This window comes from Arvicola amphibius, chromosome 1 (assembly GCF_903992535.2).
Source record: "Arvicola amphibius chromosome 1, mArvAmp1.2, whole genome shotgun sequence".
Taxonomy (NCBI): Eukaryota; Metazoa; Chordata; class Mammalia; order Rodentia; family Cricetidae; genus Arvicola; species Arvicola amphibius.
This window is the reverse complement of record NC_052047.1, coordinates 174354636-174379764: the sequence shown is the minus strand read 5'-3', so window position 1 is coordinate 174379764 and position 25129 is coordinate 174354636. Positions and strand designations below refer to the sequence as shown.

The 25129-nt window shown below is 37.5% G+C and overlaps 1 protein-coding gene across 1 annotated transcript in view; it reads left to right on the top strand.

The window, feature by feature from the left end:
- The window catches only part of Rnls (renalase, FAD dependent amine oxidase), a 260854-nt gene that overhangs the window by 4367 nt on the left and 231358 nt on the right, over positions 1-25129 (top strand). The window contains exon 4 of the mRNA XM_038317674.1: positions 7761-7919. Within this exon, the coding sequence (XP_038173602.1) occupies positions 7761-7919 (159 nt within the window). The remainder of the gene's footprint in view (positions 1-7760; positions 7920-25129) is intronic.

Below are 25129 nucleotides of genomic sequence, written 5' to 3'. Positions count from 1 at the left end.
CCCTCCCCCATCAATCTCCAATAAGAAGATGCCCTGCAGCTTTATCCTATGGAGGCACTTTATATTTTCTTTTTTAAAAAATCAACATTTTTATTTTCCAAAGTGAATAATTATTTAAAAATCAGAAATATATTTGTATATATTCACATTGAAAGCAATCAGATTGTCAGCATAGTCAGTCTTCTGTGTCTGTGCCCCAGGTCTAAAAACTGAAAAAAAAAACTCACATCTGTTCTTTTCTACTGTTCTGTTTGTTTGTTTTTTAATTTGTCATTGTTACTTACTGGAGTGGGATTGTTCAAAGTACCAATAGGATTGTAGCTATCATTTAGTAAGTGTTAACCATTTAACACACATCATTACTGATCCTTACCACCCACCTAAGACAACTATCATTATTCCTAATGACTAATAATACAACAAGGCATTGGTTCACTGAGTACCAGTCAGTGCCTTTGCTGGTAAATAGCAGAAGCAGAACTTCCTGAAAACTGACTTGTTTCCTATTAGCTTTCCTGTGGGAGACAGTGAAGAATGCTCATACCTTCCCATTCAACATTTAGTTTTAAAGACCCACCCCCTTTGATTTTCTTACCTATATTTTGAGGCTAAGTCCCATACTGTCTGGACATATATGTTGTTGAACATACAACTTAAGTCAACAGCTTTATAGTGTGCTGACCTTTTATCATTTAGTTATTGGCTCCTGAGAAGAGTTTTTTAAATGATGATGCTGCCCTGTTTCTTTATACAGTCTGGAAGATTAATTACCTACCAGTTTCTGCATATGACATCTGGAGAGTATGCTAGATAATTTTAAGTCAACTTGATACAAGCTAAAGTATCTAAAAGGAAGGAACCTCAAATGAGAAAAATGGCCCAAGATCTGACTGTAAAGCATTTTCTTAATTAGTGATTGATGGAAGAGGGCCCAGCATGTTGTGGGTGGTGCCATCCCTGGGCTGGTGATCCTATCTGTGTCCTGTAAGAAAGCAGGCTGACCAAGCTATGATGAGCAAGTCAGTAAGCAACACTCCTCCATGGCTTATGCTTCAGCTGCTGCCTCCAGTGTCCTTCCCTGTTTGAACTCATGGTCTGACTTCCCTCCCTGATGGAGTCATGGACTGATGGTAACAACCTGGACTTGTAAGCTTCAATAAACCTTTCTCCCAAGTTGCCCTGGTCATGGTGTTTCTTCCAGCAATAGTAACTCTACCTAGGGCAGAGACTGGTACATCAACTTTTAGAAGTGCTTTATGTATTCCCAAAATTCATAAGAAGATGAATTTAGCCTCTGGGTCTCTGGACTAGAAGTTTTTATTTGTTGTTGTTTTTATGTTGAAGATTTTATGTGTTGTTCTATCAACAGAGGGGAATAGCAATGCATTAATTTTTCCTATAATAATATATTCCTTCACAATTATATAGGTCAGCAATATGGAAAGTCACTATCTGCAGTATGACTTGTCAAAGTAGACAGGATTCATTTATTTTAGAAAGACAGTTGGTTTAATTTGCAGATGCTATCAGTTCTGAGGACTTTTGCAGAGTAATATTTACCTCTCATTATCTTCCCTTTTCATTTGTTTACTTTTTTCTAAAATCAGTGTAAGGGATGTGAGCCTGTGTGGTTCTCTATCACAGTTCTCCCTGCTAAGTAATCATGACATTTATCCAGTACAGTGTTCTTTCAAGGGATGCTATAAAGTAGTACACAAGCTATGTGACTATTCCATCATCTACTTTTTTTTTTTTTTTTTTTTTTTTTTTTTTTTTGGTTTTTCGAGACAGGGTTTCTCTGTAGCTTTGAAGCCTATCCTGGAACTAGCTCTTGTAGACCAGGCTGGTCTCGAACTCACAGAGATCCACCTGCCTCTGCCTCCCGAGTGCTGGGATTAAAGGCGTGCGCCACCACCGCCCGGCTTCCATCATCTACTTTAGTCAGTACATTTAGAGAGCTCTTTTGTGTCTTTAGGTCTCATCTCAGCATTTCCAGGTGCTCCTTACTAAAACTAATCCATGGGAAATGATGGAAGAAAAATTCGCTGGCTAGATGAAATGGCCAACTGTATGTTTAGTGAGACCTTTCCTCAAAAAATTAGGTAGAAAGCATCTGATAGACTCTTCTTCTGACCTCCACATGCTTGAGGATAGCTAGGTATCTATATGTGTACACACACACACACACACACACACACTCACACACACACACACACACACACACACACACACACACATGCAAGCACATGCTCACACACACACACAGTGGAGGGAGGTTAGGGATGAAATGAAATTCTATAGTAGAAACACATTTGTCTTTATAAAATGATTAAACCTTACTAGTCTTCTATCTAGATAGCTATGTGCAAAATTAAAAATTCTTATTAATTAGCATGTACTGAATGTTTTAGAACTCTGTCCTCTGTTAATTGCTTAGCTGTTCAGTCTTTCAAATCTTAGCCAGCTATGATTACTTGTCCAAGACTCTCACAAGCCATTCCCAGACATACTTTTACATGGAACTGGTGGTAAAGACATCACAAAGAGCTCAAGAGGGGCATGAGTTTCAACTTTTCCTGACCATGTTTTAGGTGGTTACTGTAGCTGCTTTTAGTAATCCCAGTTAAACTTATTAGTTTGATAAATCAGGTTTGGGGCATTGCTGCCCTCTTTTGACTGAATAGAAAAAATGCAACCGGACGAAAGGATAATAAGACAGTTCCTGCCTGTTAATGTAGAATGCAGTGGTAGGGTAGGGAGACATTAAACTGTTCCTTTAATAAAAGATGTATAGTTGTTTGAGGACAACCTGGTCTACAAGAGCTAGTTCTGAAGCTCCAAAAAAAGAGATGTATAGTAAATGCTAGGAAGGATGGGATATGAGCACTTGGAATGAATATTTAGTAATAATACCTAATATGATATAGATTGCAGAGAGGTGAACTGGAAATATTATGTCAAGGAGAGTGTTAACAGGGAACTGACATTTCACAGATACTTTAAAAGTCAACAAGTGTGAAGTCGGGCAAGAGCCAAGGGGTTAGATTTCCACAGAGCAGGAATTGGAGCAGTAATGAAGTAGACACAGCAAACTGCATTCAAGAAATTAAAAATTAGCTATGACTGGGGAGTAGTTCAAATGATAAAGTGGCAAGATGAAGTACAAGATTAAACTTGGCATAAATATTTTGTAATGGTGTTACACTATATCATTAAGTGTGGTGGGAAGCCACTGAAGACATTTCATGGAGTTTATGCATGATCATATTTCTTGAGCTCAGAGTGCCTCTTGAGAACAGGTGTGTTCTCTGTTTTCACGTGGGAGTTTCCAGAGCATTTATAAATTTAATATATGGTGTCTTATGGAAATTATTAATTACTCCCACAAAGAAATTCCTCCTTCCTGGAAACTTCAATCCTTTCTTCTTTGTAAATATGAATTAGGTGGATTTTGTGGAAGTCATGTTAGCTTTGGGTCTGCTCAACTACTGCAATGAGTTTGCATTTTTTTCCATGTGGTATTCTTTATCCTGTTAAATAAGGGAGCTTGTAAAGCAAAGGTTTCTATACCTAATTCTTGGAGTTTATAGATTTTTGTGATTTTCTTGGAGGCTTGGATGTGCACATGTGCTCCTCGTACTGCTTGTTTCGGGTCAGCACTTACAACACTTCTGATGTTCACCTTATAGAACACCTTGAGCCATCAGACTTGATGTCAAGAATTTCTGCTGAAGTACGGAGAACTTTATAGGCTAGTGGATTTTAATCCCTTTTAAATACACACACACACACACACACACACACACATCTTCACACACATATACATATCCTCACTCACATAAACACACACTCACATAATACATAAATACACACACACCACACAGAGCAAACAATAGCAGCTCTCTCCTAAAGGATTATTATTAGAGGACAATGTAAACAAAATAGAATTATTTGCTTTACTTGGGTTCTGGAAGAGACCATGGAGTAAGATAAACTTAGCAAGATATTCCAAATAAGTCAAGAAGTTAAACAGGATTGCTTTGGTGGGATAAAGAAATGGTGGATAAAGGTTAAAAGTAAAAATTGTTTGTACCTTCCCAAAGCAAGAGACCCTCTTGCCTTCATGTTTGAACAGAACAATGCTCACTGCCTCAAGCAAGATTGATCCCTTGTCCCAGTTAGCGCTATGCCCCCTCTAACATTTACATTTTACTTACAACATTTGATTGCTTACCGTAGCAAAGCATTCTTCAAGGGACAGTGAAAGACATGAGGTATTAGAAATGGGTGCTTGGCTTAGTGACTGTGTCCTTTGTCTTACAGAAGCTTATCAATTTCTGGAGGTCCCATTTATTAATTGTTGCTCTCAGTGTCTGTGGTACTGGTGTTATATTTAGGAAGTGGTTTCCTGTTGCCCATGCTTTTAAGGCTACTTCCCACTTTCTCATTGATGAGGTTCAGTGTGGCTGGATTTATGTAGAGGTTTTCGATCCATTTGGACTTAAGTTTTGTGCATGGGGGATAGATATGGATTTATTTGCATTCTTTTACATGTTGACATCAAGTTATACCAGCCCATTTGTTGAAGATGCTTTTTTCAACATAAGTAAATAAATAAAATTGTATAATTTTAGCTTCTTTGTCAAAAATAATGTGTTCAAAACTGTGTGGATCAATTATTGAGGTCTTTGATTCAATTCCATTGATCCACCTGTCTGTTTTTATGCCAATACCAAGCCATTTTTGTTATTGTAGGTCTAAAATAGAGATTGACGTCAGGGATGGTGATGCCTCTGGAAGTTCCTTTATTGTAGAGGATTCTTTTGGATATTCTGGGGTTTTTTTTTTTGTTTTTCCATATGAAGTTGAGTATTGTTCTTTCAAGTTCTGTGAAAAATTGTACTGGGTTTTTGATAGGGATTGCACTGAATCTGTAGATTGTTTTTGGTAGAATTGCCGTTTTTGCTATGTTGATCCTACCTATCTAAGAGCGTGATATCTTCCACAATTTCTTTCGTCAAAGACTTGAAGTTCTTGTCGTACAGGTCTTTCACTTCTTTGGCTAGTGTTATCCCAAGATATTTTATGTTATTTTTTACTATTGTAAATGGTGACATTTCTCTGATTTCTTTCTCAGCAACTTTATCATTTCTATATAGGAGGGCTTACTAATTTTTTTGAGTTGAACTTGTATTGTCCCGCACTACTTTTGATCAGCTGTAGGAGTTCCCTCATCAAATTTTTGGGGTCACTTATGTATACTAACATATCATCTGCAAATAGTGAAAGTTTGAGTTCTTCTTTTCTAATTTGTATCCCTTTGATCTTCTTTTGTTGTCTTATTGCTCTAACTAGAACTTCAGGTACTGTATTGAATAGGTTCAGAGAGAGGAAGGATCAGGCTGAGCTGGGACTTCTGTAAAATGGAGGCTCCACAGGTAAAGCTGTACTGAAGCTGGTGTTTCAGTGCCTGGGAGCAGGAAATGCCTCGGGTGATGATAAACATTGACTTTCACTGTGCTTTTGATTCGCCCCCTTGTATTATCATTTTCCCATCCATGAAGCTGAATAACAGTACTTTTCTTTCTGGTGTAGATGTGTATGGTATACAGATGTGTATGTATTCATGTCTGCATGTTTATAGGTATGTGTGGGGGCTGTATGTGTACATATTAGCATGTGTAGGCCCAAGGCTGACATCAGGAATCTTCCTCAACCACTCAGTGCGTATTGATTGGGACAATGTCTTCCTTTTGAACCCAGAGTTCATTGATTGGGATACAGCTAATCTGGTCGATCAACTTTTGCCCAGGATTCCTGTCTCTGCCTTCTGAGCTCTGGAATTACAGGCAGGCCACCATTCACACCCTGCATTCGTGTGGATTCAGGGGATTCAAACTCCTGTCCTCAGGCTGTGCCATCTTTCCAGCTCCAGATTTGTTTCTAAATCAAAGTCTTCACACAATCTTAAATTTGAGATATCAGTATACTAAGACTTACTCACCCAACTGGAATTTCTTTTAGCTAATGGTAACTGTTTTATTCTCTTAACAAATGATGACCCCAAAATAAATTATGTTTCAAGCACTTTGATTTGTATGTTATATATTGTCTTAGATATTTTACCTCTTGCTGTGATGAAAGTATCCTGGTGAAGCAACTTCAGAAAGAGTGGGTTTATTTGGTTTACTGTTCAGAAATCCAGCCCATCGTGGTGGGGGAGTGCTGGCAGCAGGATTCTGTGCAGGCAGTCACATTTCTCCTGCAGCCAGGAAGCTGAGGATAATGAATGCTCCTGCTCAGCACACTTCCTCCTTTATGCATTTGGAATCTCAGCCTAGGGAATGGTGTCATCCACATTAAGGGCAGTCACTTTATCTCAGATAATCTCTCATCTAGGTAATTTCTCAAAATGTGCCCAAAGGCTTGATTCTAGGTTATTCGAGATACCGTCAAGTTTACAATCAGTGTGAGCCATCACATATGCTATACATAGAAAATGGTCATTAAAAATACTTGTGGCTCTAAAATGAAAAGGGAATATAACATAAAAATTACAAAAATCATTATAATAATTTTGTGGTACATTCTAAGGAAGCAGGAAGTCAGTGATCCTTAATGACGACTTGATCTCCCTTGTAGATACGTTTTAAGATTGTTTAAGGATATTCTGCTAGGTAATACTAATGAGATTTAATTGCTAGGTGTTATTACTGAGAATTAATTGCTAATCCATTTACTGATGTATATTCATTCTGCTAAGATGACAAGCTTCCTACTCGCCTATATATGTTTTAAATCATGGCTTAACAGATTGACACCTATTCATTTTTTAAATAAATTGTTATGATATATAACAAATAAATTAGTTTAATATGTAACAAATGTTTGATTAGTGTGGTGGCCCTCCTGTCAACACCTGCGTTTAAATACTTAGTCCCTGGTTAGTGGGACTGCTTGAGTAAAATTTGGTTGTATGGCCTTGTTGAAGGAGGTGAGTCACTGAAGTGGTCTTTAAAGTTTCAAAAGCTCAGCCATTTCCAGTTAGTCCTCTCCCTCCACCTCCTGGTGGTTGTCTCAACACATAAACTCTCAAGTACTTCTCTAGTACCATGCCTGCCTGCCTGCTGCCATGCTTCCCACCATCATAGGCATAGACTCACTCTGCAACCGTAGACCCATCCCCTTAAATGTTTTCTTTTCTTATATAGGTTGCTTGGTCAATGTGTCTCTTTGCAGGACTGAAACAGTAACTAAAACAGCTAATAAATATTTTCCATTTTATTGAAATAGAGTATTTTCTCATACAATATATCCTGATTCACGTACTCAGGATTCCCATATAAGAGATTAAACTGAAAACCATAATATATTTGCAGAGACCTGGTGCAGATCTGTTCAGGCCCTCTGCCTGCTACTTGAGACTCTTTGCATTCATATGAGCTTTGCTTAGTTGATTTAGAGGGAGCTAACAAATTCTCAATGAAAGTTGGCTATGAAGTAGTAGTAGAAGTGGATTTAGAAGTAGTAGTATTGTTGTGTAATTGTTTCCTTCATAATTAACATTGATTGGAGGCCCAGGGGTACAGGTGGTCAAGGGAGTAAATATTACTGAAGTAGAGAGAAAAGAAAGATGTGACTACAGAAGATAAGGTTAGGAGTGTTTTGTTCACCTAAATTAATCAAGTTTTGTTTTTCATTTCTTCATGATTCGTGTGGAAAATCCTGGTAACAAGGACCTGATTTTGCCTTTGGAACAGGTGCAGAAATCTTCTTCAAACAGTGTGTGACCCAGATCAACCTGAGGAATAACAAGTGGGAAGTCTCCAAGGAGACAGGCTTCCCTGAGCAGTTTGATCTTGTTGTCCTCACCATGCCAGCTCCTCAGATTCTGGAACTTCAAGGTGACATTGTGAACTGTGAGTAAGCCTTGCCATTTACCTACTTGGGGAATGGATTGCGAGGCACAAATTTGCTCTTCTTTTTGAGAGAAAAAATCTATTATCAGTTCTACTGATGTCATATTTTAAAAATGGTTATGATCTACTTCCTGAAGTTAGTCTGGATTATAATGAAACTTACAGAATGGTTTTTGATTAGCTGGAAATTGAGTAGTTCTCTTATTTTCCTTTGTTTAAAACAATTTAGTGTTATTTTGGATGTGCTGTAGTGTGGCCTGAAAGAGCAGTGTCTGTGTGGTCATCCTGAAGAAAAGCTGTTCATCTTGACATCTTCTGTCTTCCTGCTGTCTGAGTTACTGCTAAGTATTTTCTGCTGTTGGACAGAGTCCCTTAGTCTCATTGATGAACAGGTGGATATGATAGAGGATATATTGTTCTGATGGAGCTAAAATTATGTCAAAAGAGCCAAATTTATAAAAAAAAATGATAAGGAATTTTCTTTGTTTGAATAAGAAAAGGGTAAAAGAAAGCATTTTCTCCCAAAAATTAGCATATTTTTAAGAAAAAATTTGGTGGGCCATCGATAAGCAGAATGACCCATTTTTGTAACCAAATTCAATATTATTCTTTTATATTCTATTTTCTTATGCAGAGAAACTATTAAAATATTATAAATGTTTTGTTGAAGAAAACAAAAAATTATTGCAAACCCAGGGAATGTTGATATATCTAGGGTGGTCAATCTTTTTAAAAATCTATTTTATGTACCGGAGACATGACAAATGGGAAGTCTCCTTAGAAGACATCCTCTCCTGTCCCCATGGTACCAGTTCTTGTCACTTCATAGGGAGGTTGACTGTGAAGGTGAAGCTCCATTTTCCTAGAACCCAGACAGTAAGGGGCAGTAGAAATGTAGTCACTCCCAAACCATGCTAGGTGTGTTCAGAACCAAGAACCAGCATGGACTGATTTTTCTGAAATTTACTCAAGATGACTTTGAGCTGTGGACCCTCCCTCTGATTCATGGTCCTGCTACCATGATGGATTTTAATCTCAGTGTGAGCCAGAGGAAATCCTGCTTTGCTAAGCTGATTTTGTCATGTCTTTTTCCATAGCAAAACTAAAAGTAACTACTATAGTTTCTGTATGCAGATTTGTGATTTTATCAGGCAAAGTGGTCAGAATGCTGGGATAAAGGCGTGTGCCACCACCATCCAGGTCATTGGTGTGTTATTTCTGATTGTAGTGTTATTCAATTTTTTTCACAAATTACTGAAAAGTCTTTAATAACCAAGTCTTTCATTTTTTTTTCTTTTGAGGCAGCATTTAAGTGTTGCAGTTGGTTTAGTGTTATTGACTTTAGATAGCTACCTTTGTTTTATTTGTTTTTATTATAAAATATGGCTAGAGTATGTGTGATGGAATCAGATTTTCTGTATTTTCCTTGAACTCTAATCTAAAAATGTATAATTGAGGGATGTGCTTGAAATACAATTTTTTTTTTTTGTTATCTACCTTTGTGGGTGGTTGGGGAAAGTTGGATATCCAAGATTTGATTGAGTACTTTTAGTGGTGAGACATATTCATTTGCAAAGTCACATATTGCCATCTAGTGGCACAAATATATTGCAGTTCCCCAGATTAGGCTAGAAAATACCTAGAACCTAGGTAAACACTATGACTATAGTATAAACCATATATCATGAGGAAATTTATATAGTCCCAAGATAATGCATTAACTATGCACCCAAGTCTGCAAAGTTTGTACAGAAGTTAGAGTATGCTACCAGTCCCAAAATTATAAAAACTCTAAACAGCATGCTGACTGCTTTCTGTTTTTCTTCTCATACTCTCTCTCTATGTCATGTCTGGGCTGTGGAGTCAACATAATATCATATTTTACCTGAAATTTTTGACTATTGTTTCAGTGTATTGTGGGTTGTCTTTACTTATCTATTTATCTCCTTTTCTACTTTGTCTTTTATAGAAGAAACATGACTACTTTCTTTCTTCTGGCAATTAATAATTATTATTTTTCCCAGCTGAAAAAATACTGGGATACTTCAAGGGCCATATGATTAACCTCTCAAGATTTACTACTCTATAATTGTGTTACTTTTGCCATGCTGCTATTACCAAGATTGTTTCCACCCCCAAAGCAACTCTAGGCATTATTTTCCCTCTCCATTCTTACTAGGAAGACTGAGTTGTGAACCCCCAGCCTTGTGGCCAGAGGCCAGTAACAATGGAGTACTGGAAGCACGCACTCCAACTGTGGTGATGCTGCTCTCTGCCAATGCAGCCAGTAGATTTTGTTATTGCTTTTGTTTTATTTTTTCATGAAATTGGATGCCCTAATGAATATGTTTATATCGATATATCCTCATGAGGGACTGTCCCCATAAACAATATGAAACTTTGATTTGAAGTATAATTGCCAAATATTAGTATAAGTATACTTGTCTCTTTTTTTAGTTCTATTTGCTTGGTTTTTGTAGTTTCTATTTGCCAATTTCCATTCTTTTTCCATAGGCACATTTATTGCAGGCAATAAATATGGGGTCTTATTTTTAATTTACTATACTAATCTGTCATTTTTAATTAGAGACTTGAGCTCATTAACATTTAGAGTTATTATTGAATGGTATGTAGTAATCTGGGTTAGAAATTTCTGTCTTATGGAGTTTAAAATGTATTATTCCATGTACTCCTTCTGTTTCTAAATATGCTGTTGTTCTGATGGATTTGTCTTGTATGTGACTCTATCCTTTCCAGCAGCTTTTTATAGTCTTTTTTGTTCTAACTATAATGTGATATGTATATTGTTCTAAGTATAATGTAGTATGTATATATAGTTCTTTTCTGGTCTTTTGTTGTTGATGTTCCAAATGGCTCATTTCTAGGTGGACATGTCTTTCCCTAGATAAAGGGCGTTTGCTGCTATAGTTTTATTGATCATGTTTTCTAGGCCTTTAGTTTGTGCTTCTCCTTTGCCCAGTTATAAATTTGGTCTTTGTCTTAGTTACCTTTCTGTTGCTATGACAAAACACATGACCAAGATAGCTAGTAAAGAATATTTTCAATTGAGCTTACAGTTTTACAGTGATAGGCTCCATGACCGCAGAGCAAAGGTGTCAGGAACAGCTGGTAACTCACATCTTAATCTGCAGGTAAGAGGCAGAGAGAAAGCGAGAAAGCAAAGAGAAAAACTCAAGGGGGAGGAAGGGAAGGAGAGAGGGAAAAACACTAGGAATGGCATGAGTCTTTTGAAACATCAAAACTTTCACCAATGACACTCCTTCTTCAATGAGAAAATACCTCCTAGTCCTTTAAAAGTTCTACCAACTAGGGATCAAGTATTTACATATGAGCTTATGGGGGACATTTTCATTCAAATGACCAAATCCCACTCCCTGGCTCCCATAAGTTGTGGTTATATCCTAGTACAAATGCGTTTAGTCAAACTTCAAAAGTCCCTGTAGTCTTTCAGTCTCAATGCTGTTTAAGAGTTCAAAGTTCTAAGTCTTTTTTGAAACTCAAGTAATCTCTCTATTGTAATCTACTATAAAATACAAAAGTCCATTACGTATTTCCAACATATAATACCAACATATAATACTTTACGAAAGAACATGGGAAATACTTGAATAAAGTAAGATCAAAAGCTGGTGGGATAAACTCCAATTCCTTTAGTTATATATCTAATATCAAGTAGCTATTATAGCTCTACTGTTCAGCTTTCCTACCTACAGTTTCTCTCGGACTGAGTACACCACTGTCTGTAGCACTTCTTGGCAGAAATCCATGGCTTTAGCATTTGCAACCTTTTGGCATCTCCAATGCAATCCAGGTTTCACTTTCACAGCTTCACACAGTTGCCTCAAGGACCTCCATGTGGAGACTACCCTGATACACCCCTGACCTCAGTAACTATGGAGGAAGATTCCACATCTCTCTGCCAGTCTTGCACCCAGAAGTCAGCTGGTAGCGGCTACTCGGGGCTGGGAATTCTATATTCAAAATCAACGGCATGGAGCCTGACCACAGCTGATCAGAGCCTCTGGAGACTCTAGCCCCACAATCCTGATGCCAACTATAAAAATTAACTAAATACAGGAAATAACCAGGCTAGCTAAAGGATAAAACAATTATATTTTTATTTATTATAAGGGGAAAACTCACAAAACAGGAATGGGAATTCCAAATTCAGCTGTGTTGCAGGAGTACTACACACAGAGAGAACACCTGGTCCATGCCCCAGTTTTCTCTTGGACTCCAGGAAGCCACACCTTAACTAGGTTCCACCTCTTAAAGATGATTGGTTAACAAAGCTTCCCCCATCAAAAGTTTAGTGAAAATTTAGAGTTCATGCTGTCTACCTCTAATTTCTCTTAGAGCTGCCTATGATGTCATGGGCTTGCAATAGAGCTAAGGCATCCGTTCTTAATTGAAATAGCTCTTCATATCTCTTTGAATATCTATTTATTCTTAGTTAATGTTGTTGTAAGGACATGGCTTTGACTCCATTGTTATTCATATCCCTTGCCTTGCTTATTGGTAGTCTATTTAGAGACCATGTGTAATTTGTTTTCTTGATACAGTGAACAGTGCTTAAGTTCACATGACCCTATCAGTTGCTATGAACGGCCCTGTATTCTATCCTGAAGAGTACTACAACCAGAACTTTGCCAAAGCCCTGAGGACTCTGTAGTTCAACAAATACCAAGTCACAAATGAAGGCTTGAGGCCGGGCGGTGGTGGCGCACGCCTTTAATCCCAGCACTCGGGAGGCAGAGGCAGGCGGATCTCTGTGAGTTCGAGACCAGCCTGGTCTACAAGAGCTAGTTCCAGGACAGGCTCCAAAGCCACAGAGAAACCCTGTCTCGAAAAACAAAAAAAAAAAAAAAAAAAAAAAAAAAAAAAAAAAAAAAAAACAAAAAACAAAAAAAACAAATGAAGGCTTGATCTCTCCATCTGGAAGCTTCCTCCCAGGAGTTGTTTCTTAGTCATTCTCCTCCAAGGAGGGATATACTGTTCTTTCCCATTTGCAGGGTTTGTAAAATAGAATATCGTTCCACTAACACAGTATCCCCTGGAAGACTGAGCTTTCACATCCCTTTGGATTTTCTTGTCTTGACTGGCCAGTAGAACTCAAGAGTAGTAAGGCAAGTTCTGCTGGTCAGTTCCTCATTTCCAGAACTCATTGTAAGCAGCTGACTAGCATCTTTTCCTGGTGACTTAACTTCAAATGTGAGATCATTATTGCTTCTTGTCTCAAGACTGTTAGCCAGAAGGACAATAGGGTTAAATATTGTTTGATTAAGCTATTTTATTTTTGTGATGCAGTCAGTGTGCTTCCCAGGCTTGTCTAAGACTCATAAACTCAAGCAGTCTACTTACTTCAACCTCCTAAATAGCTTTATAATAGCATGTGACATCATACCCCACTCAGATAATTTCACTGGCTAAAGGCAAGGATTTTGCCTAGTCTATCTTTATTAATATATCACAATTTAGTAACAATCATGATCCTATAAAAAAGTTGGCTTACTGATCACTTCTACCTTACTTTAGGTTACTATTTGTCCCCCAAACTCAATTCAGGCCAATTCCCCAACAAAAACTTCTCTCCATTCCCAAGTTGATTTCCTGAATTGTGTGTTATCCTTGTTTTCTCTGTATAATATTTTAATATATAACTTATTGTGATTTATTAATGACTAAATCCACTATGTAATGTATACCTAATGTACTAATATTTCATTTGTATTTTAATAAATAAAACTTGCTTGAAGATCAGAGAGTAAAACAGCCCCATTACAGACCAGGCAGTGGTGACACACACCCTTGATCCCAGTAACCACACTAGTTTACCACAGAAATCAGGAGTTAGTGGTTGGTGCACTCCTTTAATCCCAGCATTAGAGAGGGATGTAAGACGAGAGAAGATGATTCTCAGACACAGTCTATTCTGAGGATTCTTGGAGGCAAAAATCACCATTTCAGACTGAGGTAGAGGATAAGAGCCAGTGACTGGGTGTTTTGCTTTTCTGACATTCAGGTTGAACCCCAATATCTGCCTCTGGGTTTTTATTAATCGTGCTACACATTAACTGGTAGAATTTAAAGAACATAAAAATAATTGCTTGCTGTGTCTTTCCTATTCCTGTTTCCCTAGGATTCTCATCATGACCATACAGCTCTAACCCATCAGTCTCCATCTAATGACCAAACAAATGAAAGAGAATTAGGAATTGCAACTTGAAGAGCATTTAATAAAAGAGAGAGGCTGCTTCAGAGAGAACTAGTTCTTAGTGAAAAGAAAGTTAGAAATAGAAACGCCTTTTAAATATGGGGGACTGAAAATAGATTATCTTGGCAGGCAACGCTTTGTAGTGGGAATTTCAGGAGATAAAAGTAGATGTGGATTTGGAGGAGTGTTTGGTGAGGTTTGAATCTTAACATTGGTTGAAAACAGCAGGGATCTTAGTTCATCAGGAATACTGAATCTATCTTTGAAAACTTGATTAGGCACATTGCATGGTAGTTAACTTTACTTAATTGGATTGGAAGAAAAAACTCTCGTAGAACTTAATGAAATATTATTGAAAGGTTTTTTACCTTAACACACATTCATTTTAAACTGATGCTTAAAATATCAGTAGGCTATACTGCAAAGTCTGTGACCCTTGTGTCCCCGTTCTGTTGTGTGACTCTTCCCTGGAAAGAGATGAACTGTGTGTTCTCTGAAGATGGACAGAGACAACATACGAAATGAATATATGTCCCCAAACAGCTTGGTGAGCCAATGACTTACCTGGATTGATTTACTTGAGCATGGGTGACTGAAATCATCTGCATCATCCAAACACCTACTCCAGTGTGGGTGATAACGCCCCACTGCTGTATTCCTGGAGCTCCCTGTCCAGCTTGCAGGCAGTTCTAGCATAGTCTTCACCTTGCCATTGTTAACTGCATTGATAACTGTGGGGGAGGGGGCGGGGAGCCTTGTAAATCTTATAATTTTCTGACCTTCTGGGCCTTCTAAGTTTCTCTAGCTTCCTTAGCTTTATGGACTTCCTGGTTCCTACTTCCCACCAGAAGTGAATGTTTCAATTTGGTGGAAAGGGTTACATAAGCATTCACTTTGGAATATTATAAAACATTGCCCTACTGAGTACATTGAACCTCCTTTTTAGAACTTCCAGATCTTTCCATTATAGAATGAACAAATCAACTTCCACAGTTACAAAAAAATATTAGTAACCACCTGTGTCTTATCAGATCACCATGGATTAAAATTAGAAATCAACAACAATGCCACCTCCAGAAAGCCCACAAACTCATGGAAACTGAACAGTCAACTACTGAACCACACCTGGGTCAAGGAAGAAGTAAAGAAAGAAATTAAAGTCTTTCTTGAATTTAATGAAAACAAAGACACAACATACTCAAACCTATGGGACACAATGAAAGCAGTGCTAAGAGGAAAGTTCATAGCACTAAGTGCCCACTTAAAGAAAACGGAGAAAGCACTCATTGGTGACTTAACAGCACACCTGAAAGCTCTGGAAAAAAAAGAAGCAGACTCACCTAGGAGAAGTAGAAGACTGGAAATAATCAAACTGAGGGCAGAAATCAACAGAATGAACAAATCAGATCAAATTGTTTAACCTAAAATAATTCAAATGTTTGATTTGTCGTTGACACTGTGCTGTAAAGATTTTGACTCAAAGTACAGGAGACAGCTCCTTTGTTGACCCAGCAACACGTTATCTAGCTTGAAGGTCTCCATAGGAGAAGTAATTCAGTTTTTCTGTGGATGCAAATGGTTGTGCCTATCTTCCCACAATCTTCTGATCTGAGATCTCAAATTGAGAAGAAGCCAACATTAACCAGTAGTTCTATTTGACTTTTAACTTTTATACTCACCTCGTCTACTTGTCTTTAAAAATACAGTGTTTGCAGAACAACAGATTTGTTTGCATTCCTCCTTCATCTTCTATCTCTACATGCTAGAGTAACAACCCAAGTTAAGCCTTTCCTCTCTGCAAACACAGCAGTCACCAGAAACAAAAGAGGTGGCCCTTGCTCTGGTTGAACATGGTTTGAATGTGACGTGTCTCCAGAAAACTTGTGCATTTGATATGGGGTCCTCAGCTGGTGAAGCAATTGGGTAACTGGTCACACCTGTAGGAGATAGAGTTTCTCTGGAGCATGTGTTCCTCACACAAAGGTCTTTTTCCAGTCTGTTCTCTTTTCCTAATTTCACTGTGATATAAAGATTTGAGTCTATCTACACTCTAATGGCAGCCATGGGGCCTCTGTCATCATGCCTTCCCGACCATAATGTAGTATACACTCAAAGAGAAAGCAAATGTAGGTCCTTTCTTTCAGGCTCACTTCTCGTCAGATATGTGGTCATAACCACAGAGTAATACTGTCCTCATTTTGGAGTTCCAGGTTACCCAGAACACCATTACTTATTCTTATGTCCCGTCCATGGTCCCAGCCAAACACAGGGAGATTTCCTACAGAAGTTCCCCTCTGAGACTAGCTGGAGTGTTATGATGGTTCCAACATCAAACACATTTTGTAAATATGAAGTTATCATTTGTGTACATTGTGATATTTTTCATACCAACTAATAGGGAATATTTTCTTTAGTATACAAAAGAGGACAGAGAGAGTAAGTTAACATAGCTGTTGAACAGTTTCAAGTTCAATTATGGCTTCCAAACTTGCTCCAAATCTTAGTAATTTTATCAGTTCACTTCTGTCCCCTTTTATCCAGCACTGATAAATGAGGATATCCCTTGCTTGAAATGGATGCATCTGTGATACATACTTTCATATCTTCATTCTCTTCTGTTTGTTTTGTTTTGTGTATCGAGACAGGGTTTCTCTGTGTAAGAGCCCTAGTTGTCCTGGAACTTGTAGACTAGGCTGTCCTTGAATTCACAGAAATTCTCTTGCCTCTGCCTTCTGAGTGCTGGGATTAAAGGTGTGTGCCACCACTGCCCAGCCATGTCTTCATTCTTAATAACCATACTCTTAATAGTACAAGCTATTTTTAACTAGCCTACCTGGCTACTACCTATCTGAAGAAAAGGCCATAGTGCTGCCTTGCTGTGCATTCCCCTCAGAACTTAGGACTCTTTTCCATTCAGAGTTCTTTTATAGCTGAAAGCCTTTAGAAAAGACATCAAACTAGAGGTAATGTGAGAAGAAAGAAAGGAGAGCTAGAATTCTCTGAGCTTCACCATTGCCACTGGCTGAGTCATGGAATCACATTAAGCATTCTTCCTATCTGAACTGACAAAAACATTTTAAAGATAGAACACATTTGGGAACTAGGATGTTGGCTTGCTGGCACAAGTTTCTGACGATTCATATAAAATGTGCTCAATTCAAAATTAAAAAGTATTGCTGTAATTACTAACTTAAATTATGGAATTTTAAGCATTAGGCTTAAAAGGGACAGGATAATAAAGGAAAGTAGAAATCACAGCATTTTTAACTGAATGAGCTCTTGCCTAAGTTTATTTCTGATTTTTATAACAGAATGTGATTTGAGAAGTTTTGTGCCATTTCCCACAAGAGTATGAGATGTGCTGAAGCCTTGTTTCCTGAGCTTAACGAATTGCCATGACTTGATGTTTACTTCTAGAAAAGTTTAAAAGATACATTGTAAAATAATTTGAGTATCCAGAAAGGAACAGTTCTGTAATTTTAACTGCTATATAAGTCACAGTTGGTTTGATAAAGCCTTTCAAATACTGATCTCTTCTAATTTTGCTATGAAATAGCCAAAGAAAAATTACTGTATTTGAAGCAGAGTTTACTCAATTTCTGCGAGTTGTTAATTTCTTTCTTAAAAGTTTATAATTCTGTTTGCCAAGCACATATGAAATTTTACTCAAGGAAAATGAATTAAAATCCTGTCTTATTTTAATAATGGTTATTCATACAGCTTTACTTTTACTTAAATGTTAAATTCATTTTTACTATAAAAATTACATTGACCATTTTCTGTGTGCTAGCAGTTTTAAGTACAGCTGTGAAGTTAACAAAAACTGTGAAGAGATTTTTATTCAAGTGTGCTGAAAACTATTGGATGTCCGTGAGATGATACTCACGTGAGATGATAGCTGAGATAACATTCTGTATTGCTTGATAACGGTAGGAGGAGAAACAATTAGAGATCTGCGTGTACAGATGGCGAATGCTAAAGGGAAATCAAGCAAATCAGGGTCCATGGAAAACACTGGGGGTGGTTTTGTCTTCCACCTAAGCAGGGCTGTGGGAAGGTGGAGGAGATGTGGCCTGCGAGACTTTCTGATGGGATGTTCCAAATCAAGGGGCTAGAAGTAGGAAGCACAAAGAAATGGCCACTGAGGCCAACATCCAATCTGTAGAGAGGAACGGTGGTGGGAAATGAAAGTAGAGAGGAAGCAGGGGGCTGGTGACCGAGGGGTTTGTGAACAGTAACAAAGACCAGGTTTTGTTCTGCATCAGGAGAGGAATGATATGATCTCACTTGGATTTGAAAAACATTTATCTTGTCGTATGAAAATTAAACTTTAAAAAGTGCTTTCCATAAAGCAATTAAAAAGCTAGTTTATTTTTAGTTGACAAGCTATCATATGTTTATAGGGTGCCCACTTTGGTACTTTAATATATGTATGTTATAGAATGATCAAATCAAATATATCCTAATTTTTAGACATTTCTCTAATGCCCTGTTAAAAAATTCTGTCACTGACATAATCCTGTTATTAATACATACAGAATACATATGAATGCTTTTTTATATAAGACAGTTATATCTTTTTACCTGTGAGAATCGAGCTTTGTTCTGTGTGAGGGATACCCAGTCCTACCAAGAGTGGCATGTTAGAGATGATTCTTCAGAGGCCTTTTTCTGTGAAAGATGGGGCAAAGAATTGGACTGGTAGTTAGCAAGTGTAGAAGGATTGGTTTTATTGCCTTGCCTTACTGCTTTAAAATGGGCGCATTGTGCTTGTGTACCAATGGAGACAATGTATTAAAAGAGGGAAACAGATCATGTAGAAGCAAGCCAGAGGAGTCACATGCAACCTGGTCTTGAGGAAGCAGAATGGGCCTCTGTTGGCAGCTAGGTACCATGAGACAAAGAGGAGCTTAAGAGCACAGGTGGAAGAGATTTGGGACTTGTGGAGTCCTGTACCGATGGATTTGCTTTTCAAAGTTATTAACTGAGCTTGAAGAGGGGCTACAGATATTGAAGGCTTGTTGACAGCAGAGTGGAAATTGGAAAACTGGGCAGCACCAGAGCCATTGGTGGGTTTCTTGAGTTCACTGTGAGACTAGGCCATCAGTTATTTTTTTCTCTCTACTGGTTCTCAAACTTCCTAATGCTGTGACCTTTCATACAATTCCTCATGTTGTGGTGATACCCAACCCTTCATAACTGTAATTTTGCTTCTGTTATGAATCATAATGTAAATATCTGATTGCAGGATATCTCATATGCAACCCCCAAATGGGTCACAGCCACAGGTTGAAAACCACTGCTTGAGATGTTTTAAATTTTGAATGAATAAATAAAAGAACCAAGGGGCGAATCAGCACTGTTTGTGGTGCTCAAGTCTGAGGTGGTTTTCAGTTTACTACTTACATGGTTTTAAGTGGAATGCTTTATACCAAGCCCTGCTTTCAGTCTTGTGGTTCTCGTGATTGATAATTAAAATCAGCAATGCTCTGAGTGCCTTTTTTTGGTTGGTGATATGAGGTGAAACTGAACCCTAGTCTTGAATATGTATATATGTGCATATTATATATGTGCAATATATATATATATAAAATTTCTATGTAAATGAAATAAGAATTAAATGCTAATTTTTGAGATGTGACATTCATTCTTTATATATTTCTAAAATTCTATGCTAGGCTTAACCACTCGTGAATGTTTATATTTACTCAACCTATTCTTGCTCTGGTATCCCTTTCCAGTCTCAGGGGGATGAAACTGAATAAAACATGGCTTCTACCTCTAAGTCATTGTAGCCATCTGGGTGTCAGGCATTTTTAGAAGAGATATGTATACTCTTCCTTAGAATACATAAAGAGGATACAATCAGTGTACTTAGGAAACTAGGTTACTGTACGCCATCACATAGAATTATCACTGAAAAATACAGAGTGTTTTGAAATTTATAATAATAACTAAAACATGGTAAATTCAACATACAACATACAAAATCTTCCCAATATAGCATTTGTTTCTTTAGTAGATAGTTTGCTCGTAGAGTATGTCTTGTCATTGCTATGAGTACTTAGTAGAGTGACAATTAGAAATGATTATTAGGTTATTAAAATTGCTTTGCTTTTTTGCAATATCTGTTGGCTCTAGGGTGGCTAGCATAAACATGGCGATACTTTGTTCAGCCTTCTGAGGCCAAGGGAACTTGGTACTCTTAGACTGCAGTACACAATGCTGAACAGCAGGTGGCACCATGTGTACGTTCTTGTGAAGGCCAGTACGTCCGGCCTAAGACACTTTGCAGTGGTTCTCTGCAAAGATTGCAGGTGCATCCCAGGATTCTAGTTTCTGTTTAGATTGCTGTTTGTCGTGCCTTGTTTGCCAAACAAGATATAACAAATGAATAGGCAGTTTACTAATGCAATTCTTAGTAGTCAAAGTGTCAGAATAAACTCCATTGCTTAAGAAACATAAACACAATTCGTTAATGCTTTGTCTATATGATTGTTCTAGGAGGAACTTTACCTGAACAAATATTATTTTAAAAAATCTGATAGATCAAGGTTCTATTTATTTTCATACTAATTTATTCCCCAAAGAAGTAATCTGTCAGGTTATCAAGGTTCTAGTACATACATATTGAACTCAATAAATTGTAAGTTGATTTTGCTATGATTTTAATTATAGATATTTGAGTAAAATAGCTCAGTGTCTAATAACTTAAATAGAGAAATTTCTTTATGGAGTTTCTTCTACATACCAAATACAACAGAATGATATTTAAACCATACAAATTGTGTGTTCAGGGCAGGGAGTGTATGTGCCTGTTTGTGTATGCACTTGTGTATATTTGTATGTGTGTGTGTTTGCATATGTATTGTGTGTTTGTTAGTATATATTGTATGTTTTTGGCGTGTGTATGAATTCTCATCAGGTATTAAGGTGGTATCACTCCACATTTAAAATAGCATGTAATGGAATATACCGCTGTGTGGGGGGCCGGCCTCCAGCAGCACAGGGCTCCAAAGGAATCCACTGAATTGGCACACACTATAACTTTTTGTCTGAGGGGTTAAGGGAAATGTCACTCACATTCTCTTGATGATCTCTTTCTCATTGTGTGTTCTATATTCTATTTTTTATCTCTATACAAAACTATCTTCTGTCTCTCTTGATGTTTTTCTTCTCCTTCTAACTCTCTGATGTTCTTCTCCTAATTCTCTCTTCTTGATGTTTTCCTTATAACTCGATCTTTATTCTTGATGTTTCCCTTCTAGTTCTCTTTATTCTTCCTCTTTCAGCTTCTGTACCCCAGCAAAAATTTTTGAGACAATATAGAAATTACAGTGCGGTTACATTCTATTTTCAAGTGAATGATTATAATGAATACAGGTAAAAAACATGTTTTTTTCTTCTCCATTACATGATTAAAACAGAGTCATCCCAAGAACCCACACACATTTACATCTAAGTAGCATGTTATAGATTAACAGGGTATGAGCAAGCAGGGGATATTTTTCTCAGCCATTTTTCACTGTCAGGCTGCATCTTGTGGTTACAAAGAAAGATTCAATCAGTTTATTACTTTTTGAAAGATAATCTTATAAGGAGTATTAAAAGAATTACAAATCTAAACTTTTATAACTAAAAAACAGTCAGTTCTACTTTAAATCTTTAGGGTGCACACCCACTCATCAGTTGTTTTTATACGAGAAGGTTGAGGGCAAAAAAATGGGTATAAAAAGTTAATCATCACCTTTGGTCATCAACCAAAGCTAACAAGAAAGGCAAAATTATCAACTAATGATAATTGGGCTGCTTTGTTCTTGTTCCCTGACCTTAAAGAGTTCATCACTCAACTATGTGCTTTTCTAAGACTTAAGATTGCCTTCTTGGGTTTTTCATCTCAAAGCTATTTAACAAAAACATTTTAGTGGAAAATTAGGTTGTTTTCAAAGCTTGTTTTAGCTATGATGCACTCCAAAACCTGTGAACACATCTCCCAACATTAAGATTAAAAGAATTTGAGCCAGCCTGTCTCTTGGGCACTCAATTGTTTTCCTTAATCATTAACCTGAACTGTGATCTATGCAGCTCCTTAGGTGAAACTTATAGGTCCTAACTGTGTAACACTTTCTTGTATTTACTTTTTATCATCACAACTCTAACATTATTATTATTATCAATTAACAATACAGCTTAAGAAATCATCTTCATAATAATCCACAGGTAAAAATGCCCAGTAGAATGGGATGTTTCCATGAGATAAAAACACTATATTACAGGCGGGGGGATCTCCTCACACCCATTCACACCATGCTAGACACCAAAGAAAGATGGCAGCAGCAGACATCTGAGGGCACAGCAGAAGCAAAAGACACTCTGTATCTGCGGTCTTGGGGTTTTGTCTATCTGAGTTACCCATCAGGTTTTGTTTCCTGGTGGGCCAATCCCCTGAAGTCAGTTGCCATCTGCAATTGCTCTGACATAGCCACTGGCAGACATACTGGGGAAACCCTAGGAACACAGTAGCTCTTCTAAGTCAGTCAATGTGTAGAGCAATTTCTCATCTGAGGCTCTTGGCCCCTACATGTGAATGTTTTTTCTTCTCTTCTGTTTTTTATTTTTGCCATCTTAATAAACACTTGCTACTGGAGTACTTAGAAACAGTTTGGTTTTATTTCACTCTCTTGGTGCTATCCATTGTTATATGATCAGATGGGAACTTAGATCTTGAGTAAATAACAGTAGCGATTATAAGCATCTGATCTATGTAATGACATATCAGCAAACATTGTGTGCACATGTTTGTGTGTGTGTGTGTGTGTGTGTGTGTGTGTGTGTGAATGGTACTTAAACTGTTACTTGAACATTTTCTGAAATTATAAGCAGGTGAAGGCATTTAATTTTTATTTATAAGCACCTTGGTTATAAGTTTATATCTTTCTTCGTAATGCCAGATTTGGAAAAAAAATCAGTATTTAGTTGAAAATTTAAAAACAATTGTTATTCTCTCTCTTTAATAATCTACTAAATGTGAGTTTCTTGAGTTGTTTTCTATTGCCATGTAGTGCCACAAATAAATATTTCTTAGACAGTTTTTTAGTTGAATGGCAGAACCCTTAATACTTCATGTTGCCTGGGATCAGAGAAAGCAGTGTCACCTCCATTTCAGTCTTCTCTTTCAACTGTTCCAGGCCCAAATTTACTTTCATTGTGTCTAGGGGCAGCAACCTTTTTATTCTGTCCCTTCATTAACCTTGCCGTGATGGCTGGAGGGATAGCTCAGCAGTGAAGAATGCATCTTCTCTTGCAGAGAACCAGGGTATCCAGTGTATTCTTTCAGCTTCTGGGAACATCAAGCACATGTGCAATGCACATACAGGCATGCTAGCAAAACATTCATACACAGAAGATGTAAATCTTGAGAAAACTAAACACAAATTGTTCTTTTGTTTTCATTGATGGCTGGCAGAATGATTTTGGAAGTGTTATAAACACAACCTTCATTTCTAACAACTACTATTGTACAATAAAGCTACGGGAAAAATATAAGAAGAGTCTGGGTAAGGTTTTTCTCCAGATTTGCTGCTGCTGCTGCTGCTGCTGCTTCTGATTTTGCTTCTTCATCTTCACCCACATGTAGAAATCAATTCCAAATGGTTAATACCTCAATGTAATCTAAAATATAAAACTAATAGAAAAAAATCAAAAGAGGAGAAACCCTGTGATGTCCATCTGAATAGTTTCATAGAGAGAACCCCAAAGGCACAGATAACAAAAGCAGAAGCACATGAGTGAGCTTGCATCAGTCTTAGAGGCTCTGCCCAGGAAAATGATCAGTAGTAAAGAGACTAGTGATTATAATCCATATATAATTCCTTTTGACAGCAGGAAGCATGCATTCACGTTTGTATTTAGGCACTAGCAGAATAATGACCATACGTCTGTAATCTGTTCTTCTTCCAATGTGTGGAGTGGGAAACTACATTTAAGCTGTCGTGATGTCCCATTCCTGTCTCTGCATGGAGGAGGCTGATGCAAGAAGATTAGTTCAAGGCTAGCCTGGGGTACATAGTGAGCATCTACCTTCAAAACCCATCAACTATGTATAAGATGTGTGACTATATAGATATATATATGTGTGGTTATTACTAGTTCAAGGCTAGCCTGGGGTACATAGTGAGCATCTACCTTCAAAACCCATCAACTATGTATAAGATGTGTGACTATATAGATATATATGTGTGTGGTTATTATTAGTTCAAGGCTAGCCTGGGGTACATACCTTCAAAACCCATCAACTATGTATAAGATGTGTGACTATATAGATATGTGTGTGATTATTTAAAAGTGACTACAACTGCTTATCTCATGAGGCTTACCAAAAGTGAGTTTTAAAACTTTATTTGGGTAATTTTTTTTTCTAACCACCACCCGGCTAGGTAATCTTTATCATTTACAACAGCTAATACCACTGGGTGGTAGTGGTACACTCCTTTAATCCCAGCACTCAGGAGGCAGAGGCAGGTGGATCTCAGTGAGTTCAAGGCCAGCCTGTCCTACAGAGCTAGTTCCAGGACAGGCTCCAAAGCTACAGAAAAACCCTGTCTCAAAAAACAAAACAAATGCTAATATTTACTAAATGACACCAACCAACTCCTCAAATTCTTTATCTCAAATGCTTGTTCTATATTTGTAGATTGGCCTGCTCCTATGAATATAGAGAATAATAACCTTTTGATATCTGGAGCCATCCACTCAGACACGTGACTAGTGACAAAATGAGACAAATCCAGAGAAAACTGGTTTGGAGCCATGAGTGAAAGTAAAACATAGTAAGAAAATAATACAGATACTTTTACTTGATGTCTCAGAACTGAAATGGAAGACACATGAAGAATTTTCTGCAATGTTTAGGGAACACTGGGGTTAGGGAGCGTATTGAGAAATACACTTTTTAACCTCAGAAGACACTTTTAAA